This window comes from Leucopleurus acutus (genome assembly GCF_964270905.1).
Source record: "Leucopleurus acutus genome assembly, chromosome: 1".
Taxonomy (NCBI): domain Eukaryota; kingdom Metazoa; phylum Chordata; class Mammalia; order Artiodactyla; family Delphinidae; genus Leucopleurus; species Leucopleurus acutus.
This window is the reverse complement of record NC_139142.1, coordinates 172,254,291-172,280,669: the sequence shown is the minus strand read 5'-3', so window position 1 is coordinate 172,280,669 and position 26,379 is coordinate 172,254,291. Positions and strand designations below refer to the sequence as shown.

Here is a 26,379-nt window from a genome sequence, read left to right as displayed (position 1 = left end):
TGGTTAGCTGTCTCATTTGAAATGTAACTTTTCCTGGATCCATATACCAAAGTAAATTCCAAATAAATCAAATATTTAATTAATTCAAAATAAAATCATAAAAGCTCTAGAAGAAAACTTTATCTTCAAAATATCTTAGGACTGTGAAGGTCATACTAATCTCAAAAACTCAGTAACCTCAAAGGAAAAAGATGAATACACTTGACTACATAAAATGTTCAGCAAATTTTAAAATGTACAAAAAGAAATTCAAAAGACAACTGTAACCTGGGGGAAACTTTCGCAATATAAATCAAAGGGCTAATTTCCTTTATATGTAAAGAACAGCACAAATAAATAAGAAACACCAAAAATCTGACAGAGGGATGGGCAAGGGAAATAAACATGCAATGCACAGGGAAAGAAACACAAACAGCTTATAAGCATAGGAAAATGGTATCTGGGATTCACTTCTGATGGAAAATATGCATGTGAAACTACCAAGATACCTCTTCCACCCATCAGCCTGGGGCTAAGAGCAAACAGGGGGATGGCACGCAGTACAGGTGACCCACATGCTCACACATGATGGAGAGCCATGTGACCTCTCTGCCTCTTGGGAAAGCAATCTGGTCATCTTTATCCAAGCAGGCGTGATGCTAACCTGTAACCCCGCTCTATCCAGGAAGTGCTTTTCCAAAACAGCTCACACCATGGGACTTCCCTGGTGGAGCAGTGGTTAAGAATCTGCCTGCCAATGCAGGGGACACAGGTTCGAGCGCTGGTCCGGGAAGATCCCACATGCCCTGGAGCAACTATGCCCATGTGCCACAACTACTGAGCCCGTGCTCTAGAGCCCGCGAGCCACAGCTACTGAGGCCTGCGCCCCTAGAGCCCATGCTCCACAACAAGAGAAGCCACCGCAATGAGAAGCCCGTGCACCGCAACGAAGACTAGCCCGACACAACTAGAGAAAGTCTGCACACAGCAACAAAGACCCAATGCAACCAAAAAGAAAAGGAAGAAAGAAAAGAACTCAACTCACACCTGATCACAAGCACTCACCCACGAGGCTGCTCAGTGCTGCACAGAGTGGAAACCATGTAACCATCAGTCCAGAGGGGGCTGATTAATACCCCATCGTAGGGCATCCTAGGGCCACGTCACTGACTCCTGTGTTACCACTTGAATAATTAGGTGAATTTATAGTTGTCGTCTCTACCAAGAAATCTATCAAGAAGTGGAATCTACCAAGAAGTGAGAGAACTAAGTGCAGACCCATGTGGCCCGTATCTATTTTAAGAAAAAGGTCTACAATCAACAATACTTCAATAAAATATTAAAAAATAAATAAAAAGCTCTATGTATAGTCTTATATATGTCCAGGAAATTTCTGGCAGGATTCACAGGAAATTTAACAACGGCTTCTACTGCAGAGAGGGATTAGGGGTCTGGGATGTGCAGACAGAAAAGGGGAAGGTACCACAGGGATTTCCAGGGTAGAAATCATTTTTCAATCTTATGGCTCTTGGATTGATCCAAGCACTATTCACAGAAAGTTTAACAAACCTCTGTTGGTGAATAAATGTTCCCATTTAAAAACAGGTCCAAGCCCTATTCATGCTGAGCAAATAGAATACGGGAGACAAGATCTCACATGGTTTTGTTTGTTTCTAACAAGGAGGAGTCTTTTTGGTTTTCCTAAGCCCTCTATGGAACGCTCCGCTCTCTTCTGACTCCCACCCTCCGGCCAATAGCACCCCAGACCCAGGGGGCCCACGTGTCCACCAGGCCTGCTCTGGGCTCGGGAGCCCTGCCCCTGTCACAGGCTGACAAGGAGGAGGTGAGAGCTGCCTTCAACTTAGGAGTCTTATGTGGACAGGTTCACCGCAATTGCTTACTTTAAGAGCAAACCAAGGCTCAGATCTGAAGTGCCCAGTGTATGAATATAGCCAAGTGGCTTCATCACCACTGTGAGGACCCCTCAGAGAGGGAAGGTGTGAGGTGAGCTCATCCCAAGGTCTGGAAGTCGGGGAATGAGGCCCCCATGATCTCCCAGCACCCACGGTGGGACACTGACAGGTTCAGACAACAGGGTGTAAGGCCCCCTTTAAGGGGCCCTGGACTGGAGGACCAGCGGCATCTGAGCACAAGCCCAGGGTCTTGGTGGGGTGTGGGTGGTCCAGGACACCTCACAGGAGCCTTGGCTGCTGGACCGGGGGAGAGCAGTGTGAGGAACAGAACACCATCTATCAGCCTTTGTTTGGTGCTGAAGCTGCTGCTGTGGGGCTCCATTGCCCGAGACCAGCACCAGACTTTGGGTTTTAATAAGCACATGTCTGGTTTGATAGAAAAGCTAGACTTTCACATATACTCGTTCAGAAGCAGGTGACCCTCTGGCCCACGTGGACGCACGCTGCCACCTCCACGGCCCGCGGAAGGGAACATCCTGGCGTTCCTGCTACTCCTTGCCACCTGGGATGCCTTCCCACGGGACGGTGGGAGAGCTCTGTGCAGGGGTCCACGCTCCACAGGTACCCTGCAGTGTCAACCTTCCAAACCAAGAGGGTCCGAGAGGGCCAGCGTCTTCCCACAGACGGTGGTCACCGGGGGGGCTCTTCCCTCAATGACTTGGTGACTCCGAGCCTGAGTGGGGCCAGCAGCTCTGATATCTGGAAGGTTATCCTCAGTGGGCTCCCCAGAACTGGAGCTGTGCATCTGCACCAGGTGAAGGCAGCCCCACTCCTGCTGCACCCGGCAGGCTGCTCGGACAGTACAGCAGGGCGCGGCGAGCTCAGACCCCAGCCTGGTTCCCATCCCGGCTGTGCAGGGACCACCTGGCCATGCGCCCTCTCTGAGCCTCGGTTTACTCATCTGTGGCAGCACCGTCCCTGGGGGTTGTTAGGAGGTCACCAAGTCAGCATGGTTAAGGCATCAGTGCCGTGCCGGGCCCGAGTAGCGCTGACAAGGACTATCTGGCCCGTTACTGATGGTGTTGAATGAAGGCGTATCAGGGAGTCAGGAAACCAGCTCGGCAAGGAAGGCGGGCTGTCAAGTACCCAGACGTGCGTCCAAGGCCAGGCTCCGCCCTTTGGCAGCCATGGGGGCTCGGAGGAGCCTCACTGCTTCCTAACCTGTGAGTTATGCTGACGTGAATGAGATGCACAGGGCCCAGCACAGGGACTGGCACACACCCAGCGCCTGAGACATGTGAAGACGGCATCACTGTAACTGTTAACTATCATCTTTCATTATTATTAACAACACAGGATGTGAAGTAAGGCATGAGTTGGGACTGAAGGCTCGCCCTCATCAAGGCTCCAGGAAGGTTTCCCGCAGTGCAGAGCTGGCAGAAGGCCCACTCCTCCTCAAGGTCACAGTGGGCCTTCTCAGCCCTTGAGACCTCGGGCCGCAGGACTGAACGTGCCCGAAGACTCCCCCGCACTTGGAATGCTCGCCTGCCAGACGGGGTGTGGCCGACACCGAGGGCATATCCCCTCCAGGCCCCTCTCCAGACCTGCTCCCCTCCTTCCTGGAAGCCCAGTGGTCCAGGCAAGCCTGAGGTTCAGGGTGCAGTCACTGGCACATCTCTGGCCGATGGGAGACAAAGAGGTCATCAGGGACTTTAAGGTTCAACTAAACACTCAGAGTCATGAGGGCTCCTAAGTTCAACCAGACGTGGGGCTGCTTCCTCAGAGGGAATAAGGCAGGAAGCACAGTCTGTCAGCTGGATTCTTCCGAGAGTCCACACAGTGTCCACACAGCCGCCCAGGTGCTCGACTCGAGCACGAGGGTAAGAAACGCCCATCAGGGAGGGTCTGTGGAGCCGTCCCAGTGTCCCAGGAGACAACACCTCTTACACTCACTCCATGCGTACGGCTTCCAGGGGCCCCTCGAGGGACACATCCGGTTACGAGGCACCCTCCATGGGAAGTCCAAAGCTTTGTACTCTGCAAAGATGCATCTTCCATCGAGACGCAGTCACCATCTTTCCCATCTCTACCATGGCTGGTGTGGACTTTTGCCCTTTTCTCTCTGCTTCCTGCCCGGAACAGGAAGTGGTGTCCGGAAGGATACGGACACTGGCTGGGGCTGAGGTGACCCACCCGAGGAGAAGGCCGATCCCCGTGTCACAAACCCATGGAGCCAGGAGCCACTCGCCTCTGGACCTCAGTACACAACAAGCTTCCCTGTTTGGACAAGCTCCCAGTAGGCGCACGGAAATGCATTCTTAACTGATCAAGATGTCTAATTTGGGGGTGGTTTCCCCACATTCATTCCATCCTAGGGTGTTTCATCATTATCTCTTCCTGTTCCTGAGTCAGACTTTTGGTCCTTCAAGTCTTTGTTGAATATGAATCCTCTGCTATGAAGGGGTGTGTGTTTGCTTTAAGATCGCTACGTTTTCGTAACAGTCGAAGGGCTTCTCTTCTACAGGACACTCTCAAGTAAGGCGGTCCACACTGGTTTGAGCTGGTCACAAGCAGCCTTAGCCAGTCTGGGTTGGTTGGAGGCAGCTGTTTTGATTTGGTCTAGAACAGTCAGCTGGTACAGAGCGGGGAGGCTTCTGGAAGTCTGACTGCTAGAGGTATGACTCGGGGCACCCAGGCACACACTCTGCTCCCGGTCCCTCCCCCTCCCCTCCCTGCAAGTGTGAGGCCCATTGAAGCCAGGGGAGCTTCATGTGCAAATCATCCCTCCAGACAGTTTGAGGGAGTCCTGCCCAAATGGTGCCATGAAATACGTTGAAAAGTGAGCTTTGGGACTTCCCTGGAGGTCCAGTGGTTAGAGCTCGGCACTTTCACTGTGGGGGGCCCGGGTTCAATCCCTGGTCGGGGAACTAAGATCCCGCAAGCCGCGCAGAGTAGGCAAACAAAACAAAAGACAAGTGAGCTTCTTGGATCCACGAGAGCCTCCATCACCAGACCAGTGGACTGGCACAGCCCCATCCTGGCATCCTGATCACCAAGGAGACTGGAGCTGGGATGTACCACATCCTCCCCTATGAAGGAGACGCTGGGTCCTGCCAGTCCCTGGGTCCTGGAACAACCACACTAGCAGGCTGGACTGGGATCATCATAATCTACTGTGACCTGATGAAAACCAGTGTGATCCAGTCTGAACCAGCTAAAATGTACCCCAAACCACATGTAAACTGCTGAGCGAAATCCATCTGAGCCTACTGGAAGTGGTCAAAGTGGGGTCAAGGCTATTGGAATTGTGTAATATTGGTTCCGACAGTTCAAAACTGGTTTTTATCCAGCTGGAACAACACCGAGCCAGTATAACGTGGAACCAGTTGCAACCGGGTTGAGCCAGTGAATTCACTTTTAACCAGTTTGAGTTGGGCTAGCCTGATTTAAACCAGTCAGTCCCTTGAAAGGGGATTTGAGGGCTTCAGTTTCCCGGGTTTTTTTAGTTCTTTACTGAAAAAGAAAACCAGGGTAGCGAAAGTCTGAAGTCATTTACTTCTGAAGATTAATTTACCTTGCTCGCATAAATATTCATAAAAATCAATTACCAGCTTATTGAAAGAATTAATAAACTTCACATTGTTTATTGTGACCCACTAGCAAGAGCAGGAATCAGCCTCCTGGCAAAGCAAAGATTCTACTTTTAAGAGGCTCTTTACCGTGTGGTTGGAGGGCATCCTAAAGGAGTTGCCGGGGGTTCCCTGATGCCCTTCAGACAACAGCCAAGCAGGAGTGTTCCCCACACCAAAAGTGACACAGAACAGATCAGCTGGGGGTTTTTTTTTTTTTTTTTTTTTTTTTTTTTGCAGTACGCGGGCCTCTCACTGTTGTGGCCTCTCCCGCTGCGGAGCACAGGCTCCAGACGCGCAGGCTCAGTGGCCATGGCTCACGGGCCTAGCTGCTCCGTGGCATGTGGGATCTTCCCAGACTGGGGCACGAACCCGTGTCCCCTGCATCGGCAGGCAGACTCTCAACCACTGTGCCGCCTGGGAAGCCCTGGGTTGTTTTTTTTTTAAATTGAATGTTAAAATACAATATTAACCTCCTCAAAAGAGACAGGAGAGTGGAAGGAAATGAAGAGTCTTAAAAAAAAAAAACTAGCAGTCTAAATTTGGATGCAATTATATCCACCCTAATCAAAAGTGTTAGATCATAATTAGCAGCTTATACAGAGACATTTCAATCTATTAATTCAATCATCGTGTCATGTGTGAGGCCATTACTGAAAGTATAATTAAATGGGATGGTCTCCTGTTCCCTAATCAATTGGATCTTCTCCCCTCCCATTGAAGACGTGGGGCCGAGCACCTTGCCTTATTGTAGAACTGCCTTCCCCTTGAAGGTGTGTTTTCTACACAAGCTTTGTGGGAGAAAACCAAAAGTCAAAGTCCCATTTGCTTTGACATAAAAATATGTCAGCTGCCCCCTAAGAGAGAAAATTCAGTCACTTACCAGCCACAAAACTCGGAAATGATGCCACCTTCTTCGTCTGTTAGGAAATATGAAAACACACACACACGATAGGTTTAAGTAGTTGGCCCATAAGATCTAGGTTAAGATGATTAATTACCATAATTAATGGTGGTGGTTAATTATGGTAATTAATTACCATAATTAATTAATCATGACTGGTCTTCCCAAGAAGTCAGCTCCTTACAGCAAGCCAGTGTCTTTCCAGCGCCATGATGTTTGGATGGGGTACATGTAACCAATTCTCATGGAAAACCTGGGGTACAAAAGGCCATCAGCTAAAACCAGATTAGCATGTCACTGCTAGAAGGAATATACCCAGTGGTTCCCTAACTGGCGGGCATGAGAATTTCCAGGCACATCTTTAAAAGCAAGGAAGGAGACCAGACGCCACTGCATGGGTGGCCACAGTTATTTCATCCAAGTTAGAAAATCTCATCCAAACCATGTTATCCAGAAAAGGGAAATAACTTGCTTAAGGCCTCATTCTAATAACCTCCCCATCATGGCAGTGAAAGTTTACATGGGATTGTTTTTTAAAACCACATTGTTGGTTTAGAACTGTGGTTCTCAACCCAAGTGATTTTTGTTCCCAAGGGGACATACGGCAATTTCTGTAGACATTTTTGGTTGTCACAACTGGGGGAGGAGGGCTGCTACTAGCATCTAGTGGGTAGAGGCCAGGGATGTGTCTAAACACCCTGCAGTGCAAAGAACGGCCCTTCACAACAAAGAAGGATCTGGCCCCGAATGTCAATGGTGCCACCCCTGAGTAATCCTGTTTTAGAACATGACTGTCAGGTAATGGGATAGAATGAGTTTCTGTCAAATCAGGGAGCACCAATGACCCCCACGCACCAAAGGCAACACATGGGCACACCGTGGTGTGGGTCTGAGTCAACAGGAAAGGGCCTTCCCTTCCTCGTCCTGCAGGGCCACCGGGCTTTGCTTGATGGGACCCCCCCTCCCCCAGGCACTGGGTGGGACAAGAACATGGTGGAGAGGGTGAGCCCATGAAGACAGGGTGGGCAGCTCCCACATCAGGGCCCTGGGCCAGAACTCTCTTCCTTGGAAAAGTTACCTCTAGAATGTTGTTATTGTCAACAGGGCCATTGAGATCAGAGCGCTGCTGCTTCCTCGGCTGCTCCAAACCATTGCAAACCTGGAAACCGGGAAGTTAAAGACAAAGATGGTGTTTTCACACGTGAGAAAAAATAAAAATACAAAAATAAAAAATAAATATAAATTTAAAAAAAAGAAAAATAAACCAAGACACAAAACTGGAGATACAATATGATACAATTTTGTAAAATGCATGTGTATATAGGTATGTGTGTGTGCATACAGATATAATTTAACTTTTCTGCCAATAATATGTATACCTTTATACTTCTAAAAAGTTACTTGAATCATATTTTCTAATTTCTTGTTTATTATTATTTTTAATTGTGGTAAAATACATATAACAGAAAGTTTGCCATTTAACCATTCGTAAGTGTACAGTTCAGCGGCATTAAGTACGCTCACATTATTATGCAACGATCACCATCCGTCTCCAGAGCTCTGTTCATCTTACAAAACTGAAACTCTGTCCCCATCAAACACTAACTCCCTATTCCCACCCCACCTCCAGCCCCCGGCAACCACCAGTTCCCGCTATCAATGTACTCTAAGGAGCGCGTACAAGTGGGGTCATACAAGATTTGTCTTTTTGTGACTGGCTTACTTCACTGAGCATAATGTCCTCAAGGTTCATCCCTGTTGTAGCAGGTGTCAGAATGTCTTTCCATTTTAAGGCTGAATAATATTCCGCCATATATACAGACCACTCTTTTGTTTATCCATTCATCAGTCCACGCACACCTGGGTTGCGTCCACCTTTTGGCTGTTGTGAATAATGCTGCTACAAACACCGGTGTACAAATACCTCTCAGAGTTCCTGCTTTCAATTCTTGGGGTATATAAATATATATACCCAGGAGTAGGACTGCAGGATCATATGGTCATTTTATTTTTTATCTTTTGAGGAACCACCATACTGTTTTCCACAGCAGCTAAGCCATTTTACATTCCCAACAACAGTGTCCAAGGGTTAAAATTGTATTTCTAACAAACTTAAATTCTTAGTTCAATGCAAATTCAAAAATCTAAATTCCTTAGTTAATGCAAATTAGTCAGTCTACTACTAGAGGAAAAATGCCCCAAGGACATGTCATAAGTCTTCTCTTAAGGAAGACATCAACCCAAAATTCTTCTTACTTCAATGAACAAAATTTAAAGTTTAGGTATATTTTCTCTACTTAGTGCCCTGTACTATCCAGAAGATCTCTCCAGATCCAAGCACTGAAATCACTGTCCAAACCCCAAAGGAGGCTCTGGCGAGCCAGCATCTTAAGTCAAGTTCCAGAACTTTCTGGAAATAAATCATCAAGCAGTAACAATATGATGATGTCAATGACATTAATAAGTTTTATTTACAAATAAATACATTTATATTATGAACATACGTATACATTATATTTACATTATGTTTATTTATAAATAAGTAACATTATTGATCACATCCTTTCCCATATGAGATGGATGCGCCCATTCCTGCTTTACAGGTAAGAGGACTGAGGCTCCAGGTGTGGACAGGAATGGCCAGGTACCCATAGGCTCAGGCAGCACAGCCATGTGTCGAGTCTTCCCTGCCCTAGACTGTCACTGTCATGGCCTGTGACCTCATTAGATCTCCGTGCGGGGGTTAGAGAAAAATGAAAAGACCCAGGCCCACCGTCCTAGCCCTGAAAGGAACAGGGGGGTTGTGCACCAGGCAGACCAGGGATTCTAGCTGAGCATCCTCTCCATGACTGCAGGTACCACTGGGCTTCAGAGGCCGTGGGCGTGGAGGGGAGGCTCAGACAGGAGGTGGACAAAGCTGTCTGGGTATTAAGGACCGGGCAGATTTGTGCCACATCCCGAGAGCAATCTGGGCTCGCTCAACCCACAGGAAGAAATGAGGCCTTCCCGGAGCAGAGGGGGTGCAGGGCACAGCTGGGGCCAGGAGGGTCAGATGTCTGCTTTGTCCCCTCTTCCTTGCTGGAAGCCCAAAGGACTGCCCCTACCCCAAAGCCCCGTGAGCCCCCAGACGGCGCCGGTGGGCCCTGACCTGGCCCCACTGTTCTGGTCTGTCCCGAGGCAGGGCTCTGGGGCCCCCTGCTCCACCCATCACAGCCCTCCTTTCAGGTCTGGCCCCATCCTTCTCCTTTCAGGTCTAATCTATCCCCCATGGATCCATGCTACCCGAGCTGAGCAGACAGCGCCCCTTCCTGCAGGGCTGAGCCTGAAGGGGTCACTCCTGCCAGGGTCCCACTGGAGCCAGGCTTCTTCCCGAACTCCTAATGGGCTCCTGCCACAGCCCTACTGGCTCTGCACCTCCCGCTGTGGACAAGACACACGAGGAAAAACCTCCTGTAATGTCCAGAGGGGTCTCTCACCTCAAAGGGTGCTCCCGTCTGCCTTAAGTAAGGCGCTAATGTGGGACATGCCCCAGACAACCCTCTGCTGTCCCGTACACCTCCCAATTTCAAGATCCACTTAGAGCACATCAGTATTTTACCTTCTTGTTTGCGAAATTTCTAACCTGGTGACCGTCCCTAGGCTGAGTTCACAAACTTCATTTCCTGAAGGCCTGCACTGCCTTACAAGGAGCCAAACATGCACCAGGAATCTCCAAAAACCCCAAAGAAACCAACCAATCAACTGAAAAATGAAAACAGGGTCAACCACACCTAGTACACACTGAGTATTTGTGTCCCCCGCCCCCCACCGCCAAAATTCATATGTTGAAACCTAACCCCCAGGGCAATGGTATTAGGAGGTGGGCTGTTAGGAGGTGATTAGGATTAGATGAGCTCATGAGGGTGGGGTCCTCATGAATGGGATTAGTGCCCTTATAAAGGGGATCTCAGAGAGCTCCCTCGCCCCCCCCTGCCACGTGAGGATGTAAAAGAAGATGGCTGTTTAGGGAAGTGGGTTCTCACCAGACACCAAATCTGCCAGTGCCTTGATCTTGGACTTCCAGCCTCCAGAACTAAATGTCTGTTGTTTCTAAGTCCCCCAGTTTATGGTATTCTGTTTTAGCAGCCCAAAAGTACTAAGATAACACTCCTTCTACAAATGTTACAGATTGGGCTAGGACCTAATTTTTCTGGCAGAAAGAGGACCATCATATGGGGCAACAGACTGTCATCAAGGTGCTGAATACATAGTGGGAAACGGCAACACCAGGACCGCCGCTGGCCTTGTGTTGGGTGTCTCTGGCAAATGCAAGAGGTATCCCTTCTGGGGGACACAGTTCGGGCTTGGCCAGGGGAACCCAGGCTGGAAGTCAGTGACCTACACCATCTCCCAGACAACTCAGTGTGGGGCCACAGCACATGGTGACCACAGGCAACACAAGGTCTCAGGTCCACGTACCAGGGCAGCTTCTCCCCAAAGCTTCCACAGGCTCGACCCTTCCCTCCAGGCCAACATTTTCTCTAACTCCCTCTGACCACTCATCACCATGACAACTGCATCTCATAATAAACAGCCGGGGTTGTTTCCGGAGAGGCAGGAGGACGGCTTGCACTGCTTCTCCTTGGGAGAGCCCATCTGGTGCTCAAATTTTCATCTCAGGGGCCAGGGTGGGGGGCTTGGCAGCAGGGGACACAGGATCTGAAATGAACATGGTTAGAGGCCCATATGGATCTCAGAGGGAGATGCTGTTTAAATCCTTCTGTGCCCTCCCCATGGTACAGCAGCCAGGCACACCTCAAAATAAGATGCCAACAGGGATGGGAGGGCCACATCCCTCATCAAGTACCTGTAGTGGGGCGTTCTCAGTGCCACCCACTGGAACCCCCAACAGCCATTGCTGGGGGGGAGGGGTGAGTGAAACATGTGACCTGAAATATGCTAATGCAGTGGGGACCCCCCCAAACCCCACTCCATGGAGCCCGGAGACCAGAGCACGATGTGATGGCACAGGCTGGTCACAAAATGCCAGGACCAGGGACGGCTGTTCAGGGCAGAGATGACTTGCTTGTAAGAAAAATACACTAATTTGAATAAACTGTTCGAATAAATATCTCGGCTCTAGTTAGGGAAACTAAAGCTAGGATTTTTTAACGTGTCAATTCTGATTGTGTCTGCTGGATTAAACTGAAAATCTGGCAATATACCCCACATGGCTTCAGATGGAATAACAGCAAACAAGCGCACGCCCGCTCACACCATCTGGAACAAAAGCTGCGTGTTTCCGAGCGCTGTCCTGAATGACAAGCACGTGAGTGACACGGAGGGGAGCTCAGTGAGGGACAGACAGCAAAGCCAAGGAAGCCGCTGGACTGTCCTATCTGCCCCCAGAGACAACTCCGAGTCAGAGAAACCCCAAGCGCTGCAGGAGTCTTCTCCGGGAGCCGTTTCTTGCTCTGTTCTCCGAGGCATCGGTCAGCCCGACTCATCGGACATTCCAGCTCAGGAGGGGCAGCTGGGGCAGCGGCACTGAGGATGCTCCCGTGGGGCCAAGCTGAGAGCATAACCCACAGGGCCACTGACGGTCTGATCAGCGCCCTCCAGGTCTCCTCTCAAAGGCCCTCCAATCCATCCCCTGACAAATAGGTGGCTCCGAAAAACGACGATTTTGTTCTTTTGCTCCCATTCCTCTTACGATTCAGGCCACTCTGTGATATTTATCTGCAAGAGGAGGAGAGCTTGGATAAAGTCTTTATTCTTATCATAGTTATCCCTCTGGGGATGATTGCATTTTTTGTTGTTGTTGTTGCAGTACGCGGGCCTCTCACTGTTGTGGCCTCTCCCGTTGCGGAGCACAGGCTCCGGACGTGCAGGCTCAGTGGCCACGGCTCACGGGCCCAGCCGCTCCGCGGCATGTGGGATCTTCCCGGACCGGGGCACGAACCCGTGTCCCCTGCATCGGCAGGCAGACTCTCAACCACTGCGCCACCAGGGAAGCCCCATATTCTTCTTTTCATGATACTAACATGGTATGAGCGCAACCATTTTACATTCCCCAGTGGTCTGCATGAGCTCTGTGCAAGCCCAGCAGGATTCATAATCTGGCGTCCACCCCTCCTCTGCCCCTTCATGGGCTCAGACTGGCTCGACTTAGTTTTAGATGATTCAAATTGGCTCAGGCCAGTTAATGAGACAAGAGCCTTTTCTTTCTTCTTTTTTTTTATTGTGGCAAATATACATACGATAAAATGTATCGTTTTAACCAATTTTAAGTGGACAATTAAGTGGCATTAAGTTCATTCACACCGATGTACAATCATCACCACCATCCGGCCACAGAACTTTTCATCACCCCCAATGGAAGCTCCGTCCCCTTTAAACACTAACCCCCGTTCCCCCCACCCCTATCCTGGCAACCATCAGCCCACTTCCGCCTCTATGGATTTAATTAATGTAGGTACCTCACTTGGGTGGAATCATACAGGATTTGTCCTTTTGTGACTGGCTAATTTCACTCAGCATAGTGGCCTCAAGGTATATCCCCGTTGTAGCAGGTGTCAGAATTTCCTTTTTGTTTAGGGCTGAACAATAGTGCTTTGTATGTAAAAGTCTTTTTTTGGAACTTGATCCTTATAACTGTGGTGCAGAAGAGAAATCAATCTTCCCACAAATACTGTAAAAATTACCAGGCCATGATCTCTGAGTATGGGCCAAATGGCCCATATTTTAGGTGACTTGGAAACCTTTGGCTTAATTCATCCGATTTCATTTTTCTTGGCATTTAAAAGAGGGTTGGAGATGAAATATTAATAAGATATTAGGCAAGGAAAACCTCGGCAGCAATTCCACTTCATGACATCTCCCGTGATTTGCAAATCCAATGTAGCAAGAAGCACCCTGACCCGCCACTACTCTTGTGTCTGGAGCAGGTTTTGAGGACTGGTGAATGGCTAGACCATCCCTCCTTTCTTGAAATTAACATTCATATTTCTAAAAGTGACCAGCATGCTATCTTTTATATACTTGGGTCCCCGTGAATGAATAAACGAATGAATGAATGTAGAAGGGAATAGATGACAGCAAGGGAGAGCATCTATTTTCAATGACTAGAGAAGAAAGCAGCAGAAGAAGTAGCCAGAGACCTGGCGTGGGTGTGGGGTGGTCTGGGTGTGAGCCCTTCTGAGGAAGACACTTGGGTGGGTGAGTCTGTGTCAGTGCATACCCCTCCACAGCCAGAGACCCAGGAGCTCTGGAAGTGAAGGTCAGGAACAGAGGTCTCCCAGCCGGCACCAAGGGCTGCTTTGAGGGGAAGCGTGAGATCCAAAGTCGAAGTGGGAAGGGTGAGGGGAGGGATAGGGCTGCACCAGAGGTCAGAGTGGGCCAATGGGTCCCAGAGGCAGAATCAGAGGCCGTTTGCAAGTGTCAGGGCCAATGAAGAGGAGGACTGACCAAGGAGGGCAAACAGGCAACGCCCCGAACAACAACCTCCCTCCTACCTGACATGGTGCCCCGAGCACTGTCCTGAGAAGTAACCCCTCAGCCAAAGTCTAGCGCAGGCTCGCTGACCCGCTGGCCTGACTGCACCCAGAGCGCGGCAAGGTGGCCAACCGTGGGGCAGACCCGGCAGTGCCTCAGCACCAAGGACAGCACCCCGCCAGCTCTTAAGAGGACCATCTGCTGGCTGTTGAAACCAACCTGAGCAGCCGGGCAACGAGGTTCTGCAAGCCCAGATCCAAGCATCCTTCAGCTCCAGTAGTCTGGGCCTTGGCTTGGTCTCCGGTGGAGAGACCAGCTTCTCTTCCGCGAAGGCTGACTGTGGTCTTGGCAGGGTCTGGAGTCCACGCTAGGCCCTGGGGTGCCATCCTGTGCCTCACCCCCTCTCAGCCTTTCTGAGCTGTGCTCAGTTTTCCTGAGCTGTCCATGGTATTATCTGATGTAGGGTTGGGAGCTATTCTTGGTTAGCCTCCTATTAAAGACACAGTGCCAGTGCCGTGTCTTTTTTAGTAACTGATTAGCATTGACCGCTATCTGAGCGCTTTGGGGTGCAAACCCCGTGACTGCCAACGCCATGCTGTTTCATCTCCGAATCTCGTGCTCAGCAATGTGGTCTTTCTCCCCGAACAGAAGTTGTTACTATATATTCTCCCATGGAGCCCTGCACTTCCTGGGGAATATCATGTGACTGACTGATATTGTGGGATGTATCTTGAGCCCCTGGCACATGTGGGGGATGGTGGCGGTGCTGCAGGGGCCCGAGGACGGGAGATGCAGGTGGGGCAGCGCCCTGCCTCAGTCCCCCACCCACCCCTCTCCTTCCCCGAAACCTGCCCTGGACACACACCACTGGCCAAGCAGTGCAATTCGAGTCAAAGCAACGCAATCCCAGCTCCACACGTGGTGGGCACCCTCTCCCTGCTGGCATCTCCTCAGATCCCTCCCTGCCTGCCCTTACAGATGCTCCCCACCCATCCCCTGTGTTCCCACACGGGAGCCTCTGCCCTGGCCATCCACCAGAGATGCTCAGGGTCCTCCCACTTCCCCATCCCCCTGATGGCCCTGCTCTGTCCCTCTCTCATCAGCATCCTCAATCCAGTCCTTCACCTTCCACCTGTCCTCCTCCAGGGCTCTGGCCCCCGTCACAATCCCCAACCCCACTGCATGCTAAGGACGCCCGTGACCTCCACGTTCAGCCCGCCTGGTCAGCTGACTTCCCAAAGCCCCCCCTCAAAGTCCCGAGACCTCTCTGCTTATCACCCACGCGGGAGCCCGTCCCCAGGAAGCCTGCAAGGGACTCATGGGCTGGGCAGCGGGTCTCTGTTGATCACCCAGCCCCACCCAGATGAATGGTGAGTCTCTGCCTGTCTGTCTCCCTCTAGAACGAGCTTCTCGATGCAGGCTTAAGTCACTTTCATCTCTGCACCCCCAGGGCCCGGCACATCGTAAGTGCAGTTCGCACGGACTGCGTGGGAGGACTCGCAGACGCCAGCCAGCCCAGGAGGTGGGGAGTGGGAATTACGTTCAGAAACCCCGGGTAAAGGAGGGATGGCGTTTGGAATTAGAGAGAAACCGGTGGTCTGGAGCCCAGCTCATCTGCCTGGAAAGCGGGGATCTCAGTTAACTTTCAATTCAGAATCGAGTGTGAGAAAATCAGGGCACCCTTGGAGATGTGTGGCTGCCACACGGCCCCCCAGATCAGGGAATCCAGAGCAGAAAGGGGCTGAGGATGCCACCAGGAGGATGTGAGGACCGCCCCCCAAGAAATCCCTGCGGGGAGAGGGGGCACCTGAAGAGGGCCTGCAGAGAGGGGAGAGCCTGAGGGCACCTGGGGAGCTGCTCCCACCCCACCTGTCACCCCCGCCCATCAGGCCCCACCCGTCTCCACGGTGTCCCTGGCCAGTCCCATGCCTCCTCTCATCCTGCCTCACCCTGCTGGCTTCGTCCCTCCCTTGATGTCACCCCAGAAAATGGGGACATCGTCTTGCTCCCTGCCCGGCCCAGCACGGTCCAGGTTGCGTGCAGAGCCTCACCTGACTGCCTCCCCCACCTCCTGAGATTCCCACGGATGTAAGACCCGCACCCTCATCCTGACGGCAAGCGCTCCACGCCCCTCACCATCCGTTGCCAGATACTGACCCAATCAGCTCTGCTCCCACAGCCCCAGGTGGCATGTCCAGAACGTTCCCGAACCAGGAGCTGGAGCAGCGGAGGGAGGTCCAGGCTTCCTGGCTCTGCCGTCTGCGCTCTTAACCACTAGCCCCAACTCTCTCGAGGGTGGAGGAGGGGGGCAGGGAAGGAACTTTCTAGATTACTGTTAGGGGAGGGGCTTCACGTGATTTTCCCAAACAATAAAGACAGTGTTTTAGAAGCCCCGCTTTAACTAGATTTTAAAAGCCCTGACGCAAGCCCAGATTCCTGCCAGATGAACTGTTCCATGAAAGTAACAGCCACCTCTAGTCACAGGTCAAGAGGCTTCATAAAAATCACATCAGGGCATTGCGCTGACTCGGCAAATGGGCTCCAAGAAATCAGGTTTGGGAGCTAGGGCAGATCAAGCGAGGGGCTGAGGATGCCGAGGCCTGGATTCCGTCTTCCAGGGCGGTCCCGGGAATTAGTGACAGCAGGCGCACTGGGCGGGGACGAGGCTGGGGAGGAGCACAGGAGCCCGGGGACCCTTCCATGCACCCTCCCCATGAGCAAAGGGACGTCCAGGACTGATGCCCGGGCAGGCAGGCAGAGGTGTGGGGACGGCTGCAGAACTGGAGCAGGGCTGCAGGAAGGAAGAGGCTAGCTGCGCTCCACGGAGGCCTCGGGGGTGTTGAGGACCTTCCGCTGTCCCGCCATGCTCCTGGACACCCCTCCCCTCCTCCACCCCCCGCAAGCCCCGTCCTCAGCACCTGCCCGAGGGCTCTTTCTCCAGCTTGGTTCGGCCTGGGGGCCAGGTCTGGGCAGACTGTTCCCACCTGGGCACTGTTGCAAGCACCAGGGTCCCTGGCATACCTGCTTCCACCTGGGCACCAGCAACCCCAGGATGCTCTTCTCTCGGCCTCTCAGGGCCAGGGGGTCCTCTACAAAAAGCAGGTGCTCATACTTGCTTCATACGTCGCTGAACAAGGCACATGTGAGCCCAGTGGGAGCACCACCCCCTACACAGGGCAGACCAAGGTTGCCCCTGCCCCTAATATTCCCCCTCCCTATTTGGTGTCAGCATTCCTGCCACCATCTCAAAAGGTCCTGCATGAAGCAAGTCTTGACTGAACGCCAATCACAGCAAAGGCGCCCGCACAGGGAGCAACGCTGAACACTCGTGTGTGTGATGTGGCCTCGGGGCCCTGGATCACACCTCCCTCTAACTGCTGTATTAAGTTGACTACGATGTATTGGTCTTTCTTTTTTTCTATTGTCAGAGGGCTCTTTCTAGAAAGCACTGGCTGGGCTGATAATAAACAGAAATCATGAAAACCCCAAAGAATCAAAACACGCCTTTGGTTTGCCCTCCAGACGTGCGGAGCTGTTCCACGTGGTGGTCACATAAATCTGAAGCCTCCATCTCTACGATCACTGAAGCCCTGATGTGTACCCAGCCCACAGGGGCACGGAGGGCCAGGGAAGGCTGCAACCCTAGGAATCTACAAGGCGCAGAGGATGGAGAGTCTCTGAAAGAAGTTCGGGCACAGAGCAGGTGTTTCTGGAGGACCTGATCTCACAACAGCTGTCACAAGCGAGTCCTTGCCAAACACAGACGCACAGCAGGGACCACAAGAGCCTGTCACCCCAGGCACCCCAAAGACCCATGGAACCACGATCTCTGGTGCTGGACAAACAAGCTCTTACCGTGCCCCCAGGAGCATGGGGGGCACCCCTCTTCACAGGAGGTGCACTGAGGACTCGCCCGGTCCTCCTAAGCTGTGACACCAGCCCGGGTGGGGTCCTCCCTCCACACTCCCGGCCTCGCTGCCAAAGGGCAGAGGACCACCCTGGCAGATGCAGAAACGGCCATTCTATCTGGATATTCAATATGCATCTGGCTGGACCCAACTCATGCATCCTTTAATTGCTGTATGTAAAAAAAAAAAAAAAAAAAAATCAATATTTCATGTCACCAAAGCTCAACAAAATTAAGAAAAATGCCCCATGAAAAATCTCTACTTGATTGATTTCATCTATGGCCTGAGCCCTCATGAAGTCAGGACGTTGCGACAGTTTTACAGGCTGGAGGTCTGGTGTCTGCCGGTCACCTTGCTGGTGCCAGGACACACTCGCCGTGAACGGTAGAGCCCGTCAGGTCTCGTGATGACGGATAACGAGTAAACAGATGACAGGGCAGAGGAAACTCACCCACACTCACCCCCTCGCTGAGCTCGGCATCACCTCTTCTAGGGCTGCCCAGGGTCACAGGTACGAGACTTGCCCTAACTGTTCAGGCCTCATACTGTGTAACCATGGATGCGGCACTGACCCCACACAGGTCTCAAAGGCCTCGTCTGTAAAATGGGAATAACCCTAGTCCCTACCTCTTCCAGTTGCTCTAAGACTCACTGAGATCATATACATAAAGCCCTAGCACAGTGCTGGCCGTCACTACTCACACCGGCGTCACCTCCACCATCACCCAGGGATTCTCCACAAATGGCAAAACAAGAAACATTAAATCCTCAGAAGCCACGGGTCCCACAGGTGACAGAGGTGACAGCTTTCCCACCACTGTGGGTTGACGGTGACCATCCTGGGACTGAGCCATACGGGGACAGGTCTTGGGATGTCCCATGGTCTGGCCCTCTGCCCCGAGGACGTGCATCTTCGGTTGGTGTATTCCTGTGGGGAGAGAAAAGGGCTCAAGGCTCCAGAGTGTTCGGGAGAGGCGGGCGGAGCAGGGCTGCGGTGTCCTCGTCGCTGGGAGTCTGGGATGAAGGCAGCACCCATGTGAGCACGGAGGGGATCTCTAGGAAGAGGAAGGCTTTGCAGCAGAGTTTCTCAAAGTCATCTGCCAACCTGATACGGTCAGCTCTCCTTGTTCGTGGCTGTTATGTTCAATAAAGTTGCCGTGAACCCTGAATGAGGGGATCCTGGACCACCGTTCCAGGGTGGTGAGCTTCCCCTGAGCCTCTGGTCCCCACATTTCATCAACCGATCCATACATGACCTTGTTCTATGTATGTTTCTATTTAAAGACACCTTATTTACCATGTAGTACTCACAAATAATTAATTATATCCTGTATATATAATAAAACACTAGCTGAGAAGAGTTTCACATTTTCCTGACCCGGGATAACAAGACTGTCAATTTCATTGGCTAGGGTCAGAGTTAGGGTTTTCAACCTTTTAACAAGATGTTTTTGAATGGGTGGTCATCTCACAAATCCACAAAGTTAGCCACTTTTCCATCACTCCCTCACACACTGTAGATGTTACTCCAGCACTCCGTGGAGCAGCCCCAGGTACAGATCGGCAAATTCTTCTTCCTTTTTCTGAATGTACCATGTTGTTATTTGTGAACACTGAACTCACGGCCAACAGCTCTGTCATTCACACCTGAATGAAACACCCAACACACGTGTTTTTCTCCAAAAGGCACGTCTCAGCCTTCTTGCACTTAGGAACATTAGACAGCACTTCAGCACTGCACTTGGGGGTCATTCTATCACCAGTAACAAGCACACAAATGCAAAAGACAGGGCACTAAAAGGACCACAAAAAGGACACTTTTTCATACTACGAGCTGAAAGAGGGCAGGGCATCTCCTTGTTCAAACTTAGCTGGGAACGGGCGTGTTGAATGACTCAATTTTTTTGCCTGTCTGTGCATGTCCGAAAAGGACTGCATAAGTGCCATGGGTATAGATTTTTAAGGTTACAGATAAACTCTAGTGAGTAGGCAAATTCACAAATACCGAATCCATGAAAAATAAGGATCAAGCACACCTTGTTTACAGAACACCTCTAAGCGGATGCTTCGGGGAAATCCTGAGAGGCAATTTGTCTCTTTGATTTGAAAACTTTTTTTTTTTTTTTTCGGTACGCGGGCCTCTCACTGTTGTGGCCTCTCCCCCGTTGCGGAGCACAGGCTCCGGACGCGCAGGCTCAGCGGCCATGGCTCACGGGCCTAGCCGCTCCGCGGCACGTGGGATCTTCCCGGACCAGGGCACGAACCCATGTCCCCTGCATCGGCAGGCGGACTCTCAACCACTGCGCCACCAGGGAAGCCCTGTTTTGTTTTTTCATTAATTTATTTTTTATTGAAGTATAGTTGATTTACCATGTTGTGTTATTTCAGGTGTACAGCAAAGTCACTTGAGTTATAGATATATTCCTTTTCAGATTCTTTCCCCATGTAGGCTACTACAAAATGAAAACTCGATGCTGGAATTCTACAATGTCACAGGGCAAAATATTTTTTGCCTCTATTTTCCAAAATGTCCTCAATAAACTTTCATTGATTTGCAAAAACTTTTTTCCTGTAAAAATACTCACATGCGGGTCTCCTCTGTTCCCCACGATCACACCCTAGCTTCCCGCAACGCCAAGTCCACCTCCTTCAGGTTCTCCAGACCTGCGTGCCCCTGTGCAGACCTCTCAGTCTCCTCAGAGCTGCATGGGGGCAGCTCTAACTGCAAACTGGAGCCTTTTCAAAAAAAAAAGAGGCTAAAGAAAAACATCTGCAGCAAAAAATAACATCTGTGGTGCACGCATAAAGTGCTGCTAGGAAATGGAAAAGCATCGAGACCCCAAAAGATAAAAGGCACCAACCATTCACAGAAGAAAAATAAAGTATCAGACAAGAGGATCATGGGATCAGCATTCATGCATAGCCTGGGAATTTATCCTCAAGTAATAAATCCAAAGGAGGAAAACCTGCCTCCCTCACACAAAGAGGTCTGTATAGTCTCGCATATAAAAGAAAATGCCACCCGCAACCTGCACACTCCAGGGCAGGATATGTACAGACAGATCAATTAGATGGCCCATTGCCTGAACTTCAAAGGTTGGCAAAAAGGATCATGAAAATGATATGACAACACGGAGCGACATTTACAACATGACAGATTTTAAAAGCACGATGGCCGAATCACACGTGTGACCACGATGGCAGCTAGAGACATTGTTTATGCTCAGTGCCAGAGTCTGAGAAGGTGGGAACCACAGTCCCCTTTCTAATTCTATTGTAATATTGTTGTCCATACAGCGACTGAGTGAAGTGCTATTCAGCACTCTTAGAAGCACCCACGACATAACTTTTCGAGCTTTGAAATGAGGGGAAGAAAGGAGGGATGCTATCTATGTACCTCTCCTCCAACAGGAGTCCTCCAAGAATTGCTTCTCAAACTGCATGTGGCATCTTGCTAAAATGCAGCCTTAACTAATAAGGACCTACTGTATAGCACAGGGAACTCTACTCAATACTCTGTAATGACCGATGTGGGAAAATAATGTAAAAATCAGTGGATATATGTATATGTATAACTGATTCACCTTGCTGTACATCAGAAACTAACACAACATTGTAAATCAATTCTACTCCAACAAAAACTAATTAAAAAAACAAAACAAAATGCAGGCTTGGCACTGGCAGTCCTCGCTGCCGTGGTGCTGGGCCGTGGACCGTGCTTTACAAACCAACAGTCTAAGCACCTAGGTAGCTGGTGCTGCCCATTTCTCCCTCAGGTGATTTCCACCACAGCCTTCACCGTGTGCACAGTACTGGGGAGGGCTGGCGTGGGACCCAGGAGCACCCTGTGCACCTGTTGGGGGCCAGGACTTTGCTGGCCACACGGCCTGGATATTCCCAGGGTAGAAGGGGGTTCCTTTTAGAAAGGCAGGCTGTGGTCTGAAGCAAGGAATTGCCAAACTTCCCAGGGAACTTCCTTCTTTACACACAGACACACATACACACACACACAGACACACACACACACACACACACACACACACACACACACACACACACACATCTTGCTTTCAAGAGGGTTCCTGTCACCAGCGGCTCTACTTGATCAAATTTCAAAGTGTTCTTCATCTGGATGGGCCATTCGGGTCTACAAGACATGATGACCCAGCCAGGGCAGAGCCCTCAAGAGGAGGCCAGTTTCTTCGGGGGCCCTTGTCCACCCTGAGCTGGGAATTGCCAGCCTCTCCCCTTGATGGAATTAACTTGTGAATGAATGAGTGAATAAAGCCAGAAAAGCTAGGCAATAATAAACCAGCATAAGCCTTTCCGGGGTCTTGGAAGAGAGCATTTGTTTCAAGGAAACACTCTATTTGGGGAGAAAAGGTACCTGCCCTTCCACCCAATGCCACGTCTGAAGAACAGACCTCCTCTGGGCCTCCACCTCCACCCTCATCCACCTCCAGCCCTCCAACCCAAAGGGCTGCATTTTCACTCAAACTGGCATGTGGTTTAAGTAAAGGCCAACATCAGGTCTCGTGCACTCCCCACCATATGCCCTAGAGATCATTTCTCTCGACTAGAACTTTGTCCGGGCATCGCTTGTCCTGGCGAGGCTCAGCACGTCATCTGCCTCGCGTGGTCCACATCGACCTGCGGCACCATCGCCGCTGCTGGGTGGTGAGTCCAGCCCTGCCAGGACTGCAGAAGGACAGCAGTACTGTTCCCTAAAGCCCAGAACTTGACCCCAGAGCCGCCGCTATTGTTGGGGGGCGCCCTCCACATCCGCTAGCGCACAGCAGTTTCTTTACACCCCAGAGCCCCCAGCACACACAGAACGGCCTCAAATGACAGGAACGCCCCGAAAGTGAAGTCAATTTATGCTTAACGATCTTTTAAAAAAAAAGCATCAAAGGGAAGTTCCAGAAACCTACAGTGAGTCGATAGGACTTGTTGCCCAAACACGAGCTCTCACTATCTATACTTTTCAAATGCATGAACTCTTCTGGGAAAAAAATAATATTAATGAAGCCTTTAAAAAATATGAAAGCAGTTCGTTCTCATTTGTCCACAGATTTAGCTAAACACAAGTTCCTTTACATGCGTCTAATATTCACATCTTCTTTTTATATACACATAAGTTTTTTTTGAAAGGCAGCTTGTCAAGAGTGTTCATTAGAATACACACTCACTTTGCTACAATTAAAAGAAAATAGTTACGCTTAAACCCACTGGCCTCATTAGCATACATCTCTTCTCCAAGACTTTGTCAAACCTTCAAATAATCGTTTGCAAAACGGTTTTTTACAGCTAATCGCCCATCACACCAAGGCCTCCAGGCTTTCAGAGAAGTGTCACCCAATAAAACCATTCCCAGTGAAATGCACTCAGGTCGCTGCCCCTCGACGCTAGGCTACCCCCAACCCCGGCCGCAGCTGCCTGCGCTCGCCAGTAGCCCCGCATCCTTGCCGAAGTCCGGCCAGCCTGGAGAAACCCCCTGGTGAGGGGCAACCGTCACAGGGACCACCCCCACGTGAGCAGATCCAGGGCAGGCACACTAAGACCCAACCTCTTCTGGGTGGGCTGGGGTGTCTCCTGGGAGCCCTGGTTGCCAGTCAGCCTTCCACCAGATTTTCTTGACATTTAACTAAGGCACCTGATGGGTGAACAGGAGCGGCTGGGCCATCCACACATAACTGAGGGAATGGAGAGCTAGGCACACATTCTGATCTACAGGTTACAGCAGCACCTTTGCTCTCCGGGCCCCTCCATCCCCTTCCCTGGGGACAGCCAGGGTCCTACCTGCTCTTGGGGCCACTTGGGCCTCTCCTCGGGAGTCCTGGTCTTGGTCTTGAAGCTTCTCTGGGGGTCTGCGGGGTGCTTGGCCTCGGGAGGCAGGTTCAGGGACTTGGGCCGGCCCTCGTGTCTGCTGGGGCCGCGGCGGGCCTCGGCAGGCGGGCAGGCCTCCGAGGGGCCCCCGGGCCCCGGCTCGGGTGCCCGCAGCGGCGCGTGCTCAGGGCTGGCCTCGCCGGCACCGGCGATGCTACTCGTGCTCAAGCTCATCTTGATCTCGGCCACGATCTGGTCGATGTCCTCTTCCTGGTCCTCCAGGTTCCCGTCCCCGCGCCTCGGGCGGTAGGGGGATGCGCTGCCCTCGTTCCCGTTGGCCTCAGTGGGGTAGTAGTCCTGGTAGGCCTCTTCGCCGGGACAGTAGTGGACGCCCTCTTCCTGGTCCTGGGCCTCCAGCATAGAGGCCTCAACCTCTGGGGTGGGGAGGTGGCCGTCCCGGTAGCCGGGGCTGTCCTGGTCCCCGTGGCCGTGCGGTTGCGGGCCCGCCGGATCCGTCCACTCCTCCACCGCCTCCTGGCACTCGTCCGTCTCCAGGTGGTGCGCGTCGTGGGCCAGGTAGCCGTCCCCGTTGCAGTCCATGCCCTGCAGGTAGCTGTCGTCCTCGGGGCAGTAGCGGATATAGTAGGTGATGCCCTCCTCTTCCTCGGGGAGGCCCTCGTCATAGTCCTCCTCCTCGGAGGTGTTGTTCACGTAGTCGGAGCTGGAGTCCCCGTCGGGGCTGTGGTCGTGGCCGCCCTGCTCGGCAGGCACAGGGCTCTCGGGCCGCAGGGCCGCCAGCTCCAGGCCCTTGGGCACGTACTCCTCCAGGGGCAGCTCAGCATCCTCGCTCTCGGGCTCCGGGCCCGGCCTCGCCCTGTGGTCCAGCATGCTGCTCGCCGTGTTCGGACGCTTCCGGTGGGCCATGGCGGGCAGTCACGCGGCCATTGTCACCAACGGGCAGCCACTGTGGGGAGGAAGAGGGGACAGGACAGTCAGAGCCCGAGAAGCACGCCCCGCCAGCATGGTTTACACCAGAGCGATGTAATGCGAGTCTGTTCAAACGACGTGACGCCCCCACCCCAGCTGACTGGTGTGTCAGGACCGGCGCACACACCTGCCAAAGAGAGAGGAGGACACCGGGGCTGGAGGCGGAGGCCCCAACGACCCCCAGGACGCCTGCTGCTTTCCCCCCAACTCCCCGCTCATTCGAGACTTCCCTCTCTTCTTTTTTCTTTTTATTTGAAGTATAGTGGATTTACAACATTGTGTTACTTTTAGGTGTACAGCACAGTGAGTCAGTTTTGTTTTGTTTTTTTTGCTGTACGCGGGCCTCTCACTGCTGTGGCCTCTCCCGTTGCGGAGCACAGGCTCCGGACGCGCAGGCTCAGCGGCCATGGCTCAGGGGCCCAGCCGCTCAGCGGCATGTGGGATCCTCCCGGACCGGGGCACGAACCCGTGTCCCCTGCATCGGCAGGCGGACTCTCAACCACTGCGCCACCAGGGAAGCCCGATTCAGTTTTATATATATATTCTTTTTCAGAGTCTTTTCCGCAACAGGTTATTACAAGATATTGAATATAGTCTCCTGAACTATAGATTAGATCCTTATTGTTTACCTATTTTATATAAAGTAGTATCTTTTTTTTTTTCTTTGCGGTACGCGGGCCTCTCATCGCCATGGCCTCTCCCATTGCGGAGCGCAGGCTCAGCGGCCACGGCCCACGGGCCCAGCCACCCCGCGGCATGTGGGATCTTCCCGGACCGGGGCACGAACCCGTGTCCCCTGCATCGGCAGGCGGACTCTCAACCACCGCACCACCAGGGAAGCCCTAGTGTGTATCTTTTAATCCCAAACTCCTAATTTATCCCTCCCCCACCCCTTCCCTTTTGATAATCATTAGTTTCTTTTCTATGTCTGTCTGTATGTTTTCGTTTTGTAAATAAGTTCATTTATACCATTTTTTTTAGATACCACATATAAGTGATATCATATGATATTTGTCTTTCTCTGACTTACTTCACTTGGTATGATTATCTCTAGGTCCATCCATGTTGCTGCAAATGGCATTATTTCATTCTTTCTTATGGCTGAGTAATGGTCCACTGTATATATGTACCACATCTTCTTTATCCATTCGTCTGTCGATGGGCATTTGGGTTGCTTCCGTGACCTGGCTATTGTAAATAGTGCTGCAATGAACACTGGGGTGCATGTGTCTTTTTGAATTATGGTTTTCTCAGGGTATATGCCCAGTAGTGGGATTGCTGAGTCATATGGTAATTCTATTTTTAGTTTTTTAAGGAACCTCCATACTGTTCTCCATAGTGGCTGCACCAATTTACATTCCCACCAAGAGTGAAACACGGTTCCCTTTTCTCCATACCCTTTCCAGCATTTACTGTTTGTAGACTTTTTAATGATGGCCATTCTGACTGGTGCCAGGTGGTACCTCACTGTGGTTTTGGTTTGCATTTCTCTAATAATTAGCGATGCTGAGCATCTTTTCATGTGCCTGTTGGCCGTCTCACTCATGACTTTGTGAAGATGCTCACTGATTGAGGAGCCCAAGGGACCAAGACAAACGGTCATAAGATCAGGTTATTTGCTCTCAAAAAGAAAAAGAGAAGCTTCCATTCCAAAGACATGATGAAGCCAATGAGGAGGTGCCCTACCCCTTTCAAGTTGAAATCCGCTGCCCCTCGAAGCCCATCTCAAGTCCGCCCCCGTCCTTGAGCTCATCCCCCAC

At 51.4% G+C, this 26,379-nt stretch overlaps 1 protein-coding gene across 4 annotated transcripts in view; it reads right to left on the bottom strand.

Annotated features, from left to right (window-relative positions):
• APBA2 (amyloid beta precursor protein binding family A member 2) overlaps nt 1-24,590 on the bottom strand; it is a gene marked incomplete at its 5' end in the record, with an annotated part of 61,634 nt that extends 37,044 nt beyond the window's left edge. For 3 of the 4 annotated variants that reach the window (XM_082851564.1, XM_082851563.1, XM_082851565.1), the window contains 3 exons: nt 6,405-6,441; nt 7,504-7,584; nt 23,606-24,556. In XM_082851564.1, coding sequence (XP_082707690.1) covers nt 6,405-6,441; nt 7,504-7,584; nt 23,606-24,556 — 1,069 coding nt within the window. Of the gene's footprint in view, nt 1-6,404; nt 6,442-7,503; nt 7,585-23,605 lie in introns of all 4 variants that reach the window. The other variant, XM_082851566.1, reaches the window with a different exon arrangement.
• Between the last annotated feature and the right edge of the window lie 1,789 nt (nt 24,591-26,379).